The sequence below is a fragment of the Labeo rohita genome, unplaced genomic scaffold, assembly GCF_022985175.1.
Source record: "Labeo rohita strain BAU-BD-2019 unplaced genomic scaffold, IGBB_LRoh.1.0 scaffold_187, whole genome shotgun sequence".
NCBI lineage: Eukaryota > Metazoa > Chordata > Actinopteri > Cypriniformes > Cyprinidae > Labeo > Labeo rohita.
The window spans coordinates 72,738-84,334 of record NW_026128077.1 but is presented as its reverse complement, the minus strand read 5'-3'; the positions used below and the strand labels follow the sequence as shown (position 1 = coordinate 84,334).

The 11,597-nt window shown below is 35.9% G+C and overlaps 1 protein-coding gene across 3 annotated transcripts in view; it reads left to right on the top strand.

The window, feature by feature from the left end:
• The first annotated feature begins 5,300 nt into the window (after window positions 1-5,300).
• Window positions 5,301-11,597, top strand: part of LOC127159035 (lymphocyte antigen 6B) — a 77,876-nt gene continuing 71,579 nt past the window's right edge. For 2 of the 3 annotated variants that reach the window (XR_007826340.1, XM_051101981.1), the window contains exon 1: window positions 5,306-5,397. Coding sequence is in view for 2 of the 3 variants with exons in the window: in XM_051101981.1 (XP_050957938.1) it covers window positions 5,349-5,397 (49 nt within the window). In the remaining variant the exon portion in view is untranslated. Of the gene's footprint in view, window positions 5,398-11,597 lie in introns of all 3 variants that reach the window. The other variant, XM_051101983.1, reaches the window with a different exon arrangement.

Sequence of the window (11,597 nt, the reverse complement as noted above, 5' to 3'; positions counted from 1 at the left end):
CCCCCAACAAAGCTGGAAGGAGAAACAAAACAGCTAAAATATGCATGCTGCTGTAAGCATGAAAGCATACTGCTGCTATACAATAAAAGGTTTGTAATCATCCTTATAAAGGCAAAATAGAGAGACAAAACCCCCAGAATAAGCAGATCTATTGCCAAGACACATGTACTGCCGCTGCTCCAAAGAGCCATGAGATTGTGTGTTTGCTATCTATGTGAGTCTGGGCCAGCTTTGCCGAAAGGCTTAACGCTAGTGGACTATTGCTGTGTGTACCTGATTGTTTGACCAGATAGCCTAAACTAGTGACCTGAGTTCATGTGTTTCTGGGCTAGTGAAGCCCAGATAAGTTAACTAGTGGTTTAGCAATGTGAACCTGGGTGCTGTACCCTTAGGTTTATTTAACTAATGACCTAAACAACTATGTGTGTCTGAGCCAATAGCTCAAACTTACCTAGGTTGAAATGCGCACTATGTGTGTCTTTAACAAACAGGAAGTACGCTGTAGGCTGATAGATGAAGTGATCCCCAGCAACCCCCTGTCTCAAGCTCTGGTGGCCTGAGCAAATAGTTTTAAAATAGCCTTTAAGACTTTATTGTAATGCAGAGTCTGCTTTGCAGCGACTATACTGTAATATTATTGTTACAGCCATCTCGTTTCACTATACATACTGCTGCTATTTATTTTAATTGTGACCAAATAAAATTTGTGACCTTGAAATGCTATAAATGCTGCTGCTGAGAAAATTATTATTCTTGATGATTGAATGCAGGCTGCTATGAGGCGCCACGTAAAATTTAAGTCAAACTTCGCTTGTCAATACACACATAAAACACGTGCATATACACCTAGAAATCACTTGCATATACATGTTGGATGTTCAAAATATATATATGAAATACACATGCACACTAATATGAAATCCATACCAACACATCTTATGTTAGTAATGAATACATATACACTTGTCAATAACTTGTATATACATATAAACTTATACGTATAAACTCTGCATTCAGACACACCTGTCTTCGGTTTAGTTTGAACGATCGCGCGAACTCTCTGCGGTGCTGAACGGGATTTTGAAAAGTGCCCAGTGTTTTTAAAACACTATTTTAATGCATTAAGTCACGTTAAGAGTTTTAAAATGCCCCGGCATCTGGAGATTCCACCGGAAGTGCCGCTGCTTCCTTTTACACTAAAATGCCTTCTGTTTACACTGAAACGTTCACGCACATCCGCATATGAAATTACATATATGTATATACACAACTCAAACATGCGTCTTACCTGAAATGTATTTTGTATGTTTGCGTAAGGGTTTTATGGGTGTATATGCGCGCAACGAGTTTATATGTGTGTGCGAGTGTTTTTAGGTGTATATGCATGGATCAAGTTTAAATGTACACTACCGTTCAAAAGTTTGGGGTCAGTAAGACTTGTAATAGTCTTTAAAGAAGTCTCTTATGCTCATCAAGGCTGCATTTTTTTGATTAAAAATATAGAAAAAAACAGTAATATTGCAAAAATGTTTTTACAATATAAAATAATGTTTTTTATTTTAACAAACTTTAAAATAGAATTTATTCCTGTGATGAAAAGCTGAATTTTTATCAGCTGTTACTCCAGTCTTAAGTGTCACATGATCCTTCAGAAATCATTCTAATATGCAGATTTATTATTAGAATGATCAGTGTTGGATAATATCAACAGTTGTGCTGACAAATATTTCTTGGAACCTGTGATTTTTTTTTTTTTTTTTTTTTTCAGGATTCGTTCATGAATAAGTCTAAAAAGGACAGTGTTTATTCAAAATATAAATATTTTATAACAATGTAAATTATTTATTATTAACTTTTAATAAACTTTTAATTATTAACTTAATACATCCTTGGTGAATAAAAGTATTAATTTCTTAAAAAAAAAAAAAAAAAAAAAAGAAACAATAAAAATGTACTGACCCCAAACTTTTGAACGGTAGTGTATATGCGAGTATGTACTGGTGTGTGTGCATGCAGCGAGTTTATATGTATAAGCGAGTGTCTATTAGCGTATGTATGCGTTAAGTTTATATGTATATACAAGTTATTCACAAGTGTATATGCATTCATTACTAATAAAATATGTATTTGTATGGATTTCATATTAGTGTGCATGTGTATTTCATATATACACTGTGTGCAGAATTATTAGGCATGTTGATAATCTGGTCATATTTTTTTCCCAAGAACATTTTACCAATTCCAAACCACAACAATCTTAATAACTTCTATTAATTTTCTATTTAATCATTTGTAAGTGATATATAACTGTCTGTGAAGGCTGGAAGTGAAAAACTCCTTATATTCATGTGTGCATAATTATTAGGCATGTTTTCTTTTACAGATAAAATGAGCCAAAAAAGATATTTAATCCAGACTGAAAAGTCCAAATTATTTTTATTTTTTTTTTAAACTTTTATTTTTAATTAAATGCCCATGAGATGAATGCAATACTAATGCATTACAAGAATTTGCAAAGTTCAGGCTTGACCATTGGACAGAGAAATGCTTGTTGAGTCTGCATGGTCAGAAAAAACAGGTGGAGAAGAAAAGATGCATGTTAACTGCAAAAGAATTAGGAATTAAGGTGAAGAATTAGGTGTGACACGATCAGGAACCATTTAGTCTCCAGCGCCACCATTTTCCAGAACTGCAACCGACCTGGAGTCTTCAGAAGTGCAATGTGTCAGGTTCTCAGAGACTTTACTTGGGAAAAAATCCTAAAAAATGCCCCTGACTTCATAAGAATAACAAGCTGACGAGTTGTGAAATACATTAAGACAGTTTTTTTTAATTTATTTTTTTTTTTATAGCTTTATAGACAGATAAGTTGAGAGTGACTCTTGAAGGACAAGCATCACATTCTCTTGCACCTCTGATTCAAGAATTTATCTTCCAAAATCTGGCAGTACATTTTGGGAGTTCATGTTTAGTCTCCTATCCTGAAAAGTCTGACTTGCAGAGATGGACTAAAATGAACTCCCAAAACTTACGAACAAATTTACAAACAAATGTAAAAATAATTCGTTAGTGAACTGGGCCGCGCTTTGTGTTTTTGACTCAAAAAGAACCGGTTCATAAGAGTCATTTGAACCGTGAACTGTTTATTGAAAGACGTGTTTTTGCCATTATTTTGCTTTAAACCGTCATCACCGCTGCTGAAAAGTAGCACATGAAACACTGCTTTCATTTATATTTTATTCTGTGATAATTCTGGAGTGGCAGAGCTTTTTCTTAGGGTGGCAGTTGCCACCCCGTGTCATCGGTATCGGATCGAAAATAAAATACGAGGTATCGCCCTTCCCTACTGTCTAGGGCTGGGAATCGATTCCTCGATTCCAAAGCCCTCCTCCTTGCTAATAGTGATTGAAGTCTGATTCGTTGCAACGACACGTTTCTTTCGGATAGATCATTTTAATCAACCAGTTCGAAAATGTTTCCGAAGTTATTTTACGGTAGATTATATCGTCCACAGGGCCGGCCCTGGCCAATTTGCTGCCCTAGGCAAGATTTTACCTGGTGCCCCTTGCTTCACAGCCCATTCCACCAATAATACATTTTCTCATAATTAAAAAATTAAATAAATAAATAAATAATTGTAACAGTATAAATTTGAAAAGTGACTTCCAGTAGATGGCAGCAATGTTTTACTAAACTAGCCCTTGCTAACAGTATCACCTCGAATTTAACTGAGAAACGTACATCTTTAAAGTGAATTTTACATAAAATGTTGCTATTTTAATAAGCCCAGTTATATACAAATATTAGTAAATTAGCCAATTCCATTAGCCAAATACCATAGATCCCCAAATACTACACACTACTACTAGCATAGAAATATTATTAAAATATGTTATCATGCGACGCGAAAAATGACACGATTATATTACAAAGTTTCGGATCTCTGGTACTCCATTGTTATTACCCCATTTTAAACTTTTAGACTAGGCCAACATTAAGTTTGTTCACAAACTTTTACCTCATGTAGTTTATTTATATGATCATCATTCATTACATCATATTACCTCTGTCTTTGTCCCGGTTTTCCTCTTCTTCTCTTCTCTTTTTTTTTTTTTTTTTTCTTCCCTATGCACCAGAGGGCTTCGGTCTTTTTGACATACTGATAATTTATTAGTGAAGTGAACATCTATCACAATCAGGTGACTGATGTATGTGGAAGTGCGGCTGTGCGGGGGAAGACTGATCATGCGTCGAACCGAATAGTTATGTTTTTGTCGGATAATCGCTTGTTTGTAATATTTTAAATTGATAGCATTGAAGTAGTATTGGTAAAAAAAACAAACAAACAAAACAAACAAACAAAAAAAGACACTTCACTCATTTTGGCGCCCTAGGGATCGGCGGCGCCCTTAGCATTTGCCTATTTCGCCTATGCCACGGGCCGGCCCTGATCGTCCACATGAGCACTGCACAGCAGAATAGATCATGACGTGATCGAGGGTCTTGGTCCTATTTCCATCTTAAACAAAAAAGCTGTGATAATTTTGAAAGAAAGCTCCGAGAGCTCAGATCAGTGGTGAAGAGTGCACGACTCACTGACAGTGTTGTTGTCAGTGTTGTTGTTAATGTTCTGGTTATTCTGTTTCAATGTCCAGTTTGTTAATTTTGTGCAAAGAATATGGTCGAAGAAAACATCATTCAGCTGAACTGTACATTTTTTATTTCATTCATGCAATAAACGCATGTCCACTACTGAGCTGTGGGTTATGACTAATTTCATGGGCAATGCAAACAAAATTATAATTTAAATACAGAAATGTATCATCATTTTTAAAAACAAAGCTTCATACTATGATAAGGTTACTTTCTAAGACCTTTATCCTACAGTCAATGCGAAATTAGGTTCCTCCAATCTAAAAAAACAGGAATCGAAAGGTTACAGCAACTAACTAAACTAACTAAAATATACTGTAAAACATTTCCACCAATTCAAAATTATCCAGAATGCAATACAAAGTATTTAAAAGTATTTTACTGTAATGTATAAATGTGGTATTGTACTGTAGGTTTTTACAGTACTGTGCTGTTAAATCTACAGTGATTTCTAACAGTGTAGTCCCTGGTTTAAGCTGGTCCTTTGCTGGTTCTTGCTGGTCATGTTGCTGGTCAAGGACCAACATAAACCAGAAAAGGACCAGCTTAAACCAGCATCAAAACATACCTACCAACAATGCTGTTTTTTTTCACCAGGGTTGTGTAGGACGTCACAAAGGTAAACCCACCCATTTCTGAACAGACATAAAAGGAATGAAAGCATAGTTTTTTTTTCATTCTGTTCCTGACACACGATGGATCTGCGCATCTCTGTTGTTCTTCTTCTCATTTTTCTCACTGGAGGTACAAAAAACAGCAAGTATTGAACACTGTATTATCTGGTATATATAGAGAGGTCACTAAATGTCTGTCTGTGTGTTTAAGGACACTCTCTCAAGTGTTACACATGTGTGTCTGATCTGACGGGTTACTGTGATGCCAAAGTGGAGACATGTGGATACGGACTTTACAAATGTCTAAGCAATACACATGTAGAACAATTCTTTGGTAAGTCCAGTATGGAAATCTACAGTCATAGTTTATTGAAAATGATAATATGCAGTACAAGTATGTTCATCTCATCACATTTTTCTTATTTGCAGGTTCCCCTAAAACAATTATGACAATTAAACAGTGTGTAGATAAATGTGAATCTAAGACCCAACAGCTCTCGACTGGAGGGACAGTAAATATCCACTGCTGTGACACTGATCTCTGCAATGCAGCAGGTATTGTGCTTTATATGATCATGTGCTAATTTACATTTGCATGTTTCCCCCCTCAATGACTAATACAGTAATATAAAGACTGTTCATAAAAAGCTAAATATTACATATTTACAATATTACAATATGCCATTGCATGTAAACACCTGACAGATTTTAAAGTTTTATTGTTACAGTTTGCCATATAAAAGAGAGTAACAGAATAACAGAAGAGAAGCATCAGTGTGTGATTTGGGTCATAGTGCAAATGCGGTTTGTGTGGGTATTACTGTGTAGGAAAAAAATCATGATGCTTTTCACACAGTGGCACGAGTTGTCTTCCTGAGAACCATAGAAAAAAAGCAGTTTTGTAAACTTCCTTTTTTTTTTTAAATCATGACATTGTTTGGAGCATGACAAACAAAGGACAATAATAATATATATATATATATATATATATATATATATATATATATATATATATATATATATATATATAAACACCTGTCTGTCATCCCCGTTGTCAGACATACTGCAATTGGAGCGGTTTGCCATGCCCAGGCCCGGTTGTACGGAAGTACCAGACGGTGTTAAATGCCCTCAAACTAAAGCAAAAGCAACTGAAGATCTGGCAAAATAGCCAGACTCACTGTGTAGTTTTGATTATAACAGAACTTGTGAGATCGCGATGAACTGAGATGAGTGACGCTTTTATACGTGATAATAAAGTGAGCGCACTTTCTAGGCTATAATCCGTTCAGAAATTGTATGAAACGTTCGTTTTATACGGTGCAATGTTTCGGGATGACATCTGCATATTTATGCTGGATTCATTATTCGCCCGGCCCGAGTCCAACCCGAGCCCGTCTTTTTTCCCTCTTCTCCCAAAACAGCTTACGCTACTGTTTCAGCTATTAAAACAGTCCAGTTTTGTATGCAGTGGCAAAGTGATTGTAATGGAGACGGCAGGGAAGCGTGATAGATCCAATTGCGAGCTTTTATCAAACACAACATAGTAGACAGGCAGGGTCGATCTCCAAACAGACAGTAATATCCAGGGCAAAAACAGTAGCAAAATCCAGAAAAACAGGCAGAACGTCAAAATACCAGTGAGCAGTCCAACGTAGCAAAACAAAGCAATGAAACAAGGCAAAAACTATGGCATGAAACTAGACAAAACTATGGCAAGAAACAAAACCGTGGCATGAACAAAACAAGGCAATGAAACAAGAGAAAACGCTTAGTAGAGTCCACACAGCAAAACAATACTTCGCAAAGCCTGTTTGGTTTAGGCCTCCTTAAATGGCAGTCAATGGGTGAGGGCTCCCTCTGCTGGCTTGGCGTTACAGAGATTATATTTCGTCAAAAATATCAAGTTCATTTAAACGTTTTGAAGCATTTTTATTTTTGTTCGTTAAATATAAGTTTTTGTTTTTTAAAGTAAGGACAAAGCGGCCAGCGGAAGACTGATCATAGTCTAATCAATTTTGCCTTCTCAAATCATCAGGACTTGCCTAAAATAAAATATCTATAGACATAAAACAGTTCAAGTATAAATTAATGTTAGTTTAAACGTTAAACCTAGATAAATGTGTGCTATTAGGCGCATTTCCAATCATTTGTGTGGAAGCTAAAACCGCTTTGCAGAACATGGAGGCGCCAGCGCCATCACTTGCATTTTTTTTTAGTGGAAACCATTTTAAATATTCATTTTTGCTGATAAAAGTAAGAATAATACATCATTCCAAACTGTAAAGGGTCTACTTTTATTTGTGTGCACTCACAATATCAACAAAACGCTTCTAAAATAAAGAAAACAAACATGATGCGCTGTTTGTGGTCTCAAAGCTTCACAAAAATGAACCGAAACTCATCGAATACATAACTCACAGACATGATACATATATCTGTAGAAAGCTTTAAATTACAACTTAACGAAACGAAGCAAATCGAAAAGAAAAACGATTTCATTATGTAATCTTTAAGGATGCATTTCTCTCTAAAGGCGCATCCAAAGAGGAGATGGCGAGTCAGGATCGGCAACTTCATCCTTTCCACACTGACTCAGAAAACACTAGTTTATTAATGAATAATTCAAAAATCTCCTTACTATTTCCCCCCGACACATAATAACTTTTGCCGGTGCTTTGCTGCAAGCTTTAGCCTATTGCGTGCGCTTAAACGCGGAACTGTTCCAGCTGCGCTGAAGGCGCTCGCTGCTGCTGACTAAGACACTAAACGCCTTCCGAGCCGGTCTCGAAAGTGAAAGCAAAAGTGAAGTCTGATGTTGTTTCCACCAGAGGGATTTTTTTTTTCATCGCCATATTTGGTGGATGTCTAAAATATAAAAATAAGAAGAAGCCTAAAACAGGGCCGAAGCCCGTCCTGCGTCTGAAGTGAAGTCCGGCCCTAGGGGCTTAAAAAAAATTCGGGGCCTGTCGGGCTCGCGCTGCAATGCAGGGCTCTATCGGGACATATCAACCAGTAGCCTAATTTCATTACCAGTAACTGACGGTCAAGTTCAGGAATGAATAATATGCGATTTATGACAAAACAGTCACATAACTGATCGTTTATTTTTTCTTAACTTGTTTCACCTTTAGTAACAACGAATCAAAACGGATACATTTCACGTGACACGGGAAAAAGACACGGAAAATCAGAAAAGCAGCGTGCACATTTGGTAATGAAAGGCTGTCAGCTGACACTTAAAACGGGAAGCTTTGCCAGATTCGAGAGTCAAAAGCTCGTCCACAGTTCAGAAATGTTGGCAACCTCTTCACGTTATTCTTGACTGCGCTGTATAGACCAATTTCGAGTAGACGTCACAGTGACGTCATTTGCAGCTGCGCGCGCATAGTGGTTGCAGAAAACACTGGTAGCAAGTGGAGGTGAACGGGTAAACTCCATGAAATAAGAGAAAAAAATATATTTTTGTGCCTTTTGATGTCAAACTCTGAATGCAAATAATTTTTATACAATACTGTAGTCAAAGACGCCATTTGAAGCTAAACGCAGACGTTTAAACGAACATACTATGGGTGAAAACTGCTGTGATTACTTTTAAAGCATAAATTTGATTTAAACAATAAGTCTACATAATATTCACATATGCTGTTCATAGGGGATGTACTATTAGCCCTACAGTTACAGCATGAAATTTTATTTAAACCTATTACTGTTAACATTTTGCATAATATTTTTTTAAATTTTATCTCACAATTCTGATTTTTTCTCAAAAATGCAAGTTTATATCTCCTAATTCTGACTTTATATATCTCCTATTCTGACTTTTTATATTTGGAGTTTGTTAATTCTGAGGGGAAAAAAGCAGTAGTGTGGGACCCAGGGCCGGCCCGTGGCATAGACAGTATAGGCAAATGCTAAGGGCGCCGTACATCCAGGGCGCGCCAGAAATGGAGGAAGAAAAAAAGTGGAACTTTCACTATTCTTAAAACTATTTGGTATTATGACTTCAGAAAAGAATAAGCCCACATTAATTTAATTTAAGTAGTAGTATTAGTAATAATAATAATAATAATAATAATAATATAGCCTAATAATGTCAATGAAATTATTTTGCTGTTTCCGAACGATGATTGATAACGCCATTAACAATTAGCATAACATGGTTTGCTAATCAATAAATAGCTAGCGCTATCTGTTAGTTTTAACGTCAGCTAATGTTATGGAAGGGCCTAGTTGTTATGGAAAATAGTAATGTAACTACCCCCATCATTCTTTCCTCAGGCAAATGTGTAAATATTAAATCTATTCAGCAGGTGTTATAACGTTAATTGCATTGACATTGTTATCTGACGTTTTCCCAGATTGTAATAGTCAAAATGCTCTTCATTTTCCATAGTTGTAAGCCTAGTTGTTTGTTGTGTTACAGTTCATATTGTCTAAAGTGCGTTTATCATGTTAAACTTTACATCAGTGTTAAAGCGCACATCATTAATGTTAAAGCATAACTTAGCATTCCCACATGGTATAGTATACTGTAGTTTACTCTTTTTATTCTTACTCAGTTTATTCTTTTCATTCTGCTAATTAGCACTGTAATGACAATAAAATTGAAATTGTTACAAATATATGAATTACTAATATAATTTGTATATCAGAAAAAGTACATTGTATATGCATATCTCTAGGTTTTTCATTTGTATTATTTCATTTTATTTTATTCTTGAAATCATGTGTTTACTATTAGACTGGTGTCACATACTCCACCTTGCAAATCCTCCTGTCGCCTCCACATCAGCAGCACAACCCAGCAGCTAAGCTATTTATATTGTATTTCATGTTCATTATTTATTTTTTTTTTGTATTTGTTTCTTTAATTCTTTCTAAGCATTTTGAATGTGCAAAATGCTTTATTTAAATAAAATAATGTCCAAGACAAAGCTATTAAGTTTCTTATGAGTATATGTACACTAGCAGTGGAATTTACTGTGATGCAATGGGGCGCCACCTGAAATGTTGCCTAGGGCGCCAAATTGGTTAGGGCCGGGCCTGGTGGGACGAGTTGTTTTTCATCTAGATTTGTGGGATATAATCTCTGATTTGCGAAAATAAATTCAGAATTTTGAAATATAAAATGAAATTTACATTTTTTATTCTTTTTTTTCCATGGCTCCATACACTGCCACTTGAACCGCCCATAAAAAAAAACGTCATCCCTGTTTCGGGTCTGTAAGACTATCCCACTATCTAACGCCAATTTCGCTGAATAACATTGCTTATGGCTGGCTGACAAGCTGTTGTGATATGCGAAAAACATTTTGAAAATGACATCTAATCAATATAATCTATACTCTTTTTAAATCCAAGTATTTTGTGCCGTATCCTTGTAATTCTGTAGCTGTAAAGGCGATCTCTCCAGGTTTTCTGCAACCATGCCGCGCGCGCATCCCGGATGTTTACAAACAGATAATTGGTCTATTGACTGCTTTGGTGCGTTGCAATACGGCAGGGGATTGTTTTGATGCTTATCCGAATTTTTTTTTCTTAGAGTAGCAAGACCATGGTTAATTTGTGGTTACCATGCTTTAACTATAGTAACCATGGTTTTTTGGTTTTATTAAAACCACTCTGTTTTTTTCATCAGGGTTGTCTCTCCACCACTCTCCACAATTAAAAATTACACTGTAAATGTCATCGATGTAAAAATCAATGCATAATATGCTGTAATGTTTACCAAAATTGCTGCAAATACCTGTATAGTGAAGCTGTCGTCTCTATCCTACTTCAACACATTCAAATATACAGTCAACGCTGGTTTGTTTTGAGAGCTTCGTGAATCATGTGACCGGGTGGCGGCGACGCCGGCGAGATCAAAGCTTGCCGCAGCTCTCTGTTTTTTCGGTATTTATTGTTTGAATTTAGTAGAATTGCTAGCAGTTTAATGCTTAAACTACAGCAGTAGTACTATAAACTAAACTAAATTACTATCATCACTCAAAATACTCTGTGCTAAAGGATGACATTATTATCTTCTGTAAAGTTACAGTAGCAATTTAGCAAACAAATATTCTAAAACATTGTTCAGAGGGAGCTGGGGCAGATGACAACACAACCCTTATGAAAAATAAAAACCAAAATCCAGGGTTACTACAGTTCAACCATAGTAACCACAAATGAACCATGGTTTTGCTACACTAACCATAGTCTAACCATAGTCTAACCATGAGATGTGTAGTGAAACTATGGTTGTAAAAAAAAACAGATTGTAATCAATCCGCCAAAAAACAAACAAAAAAACATAAAAACATGATTACTGTATGTTTACTGCAATAA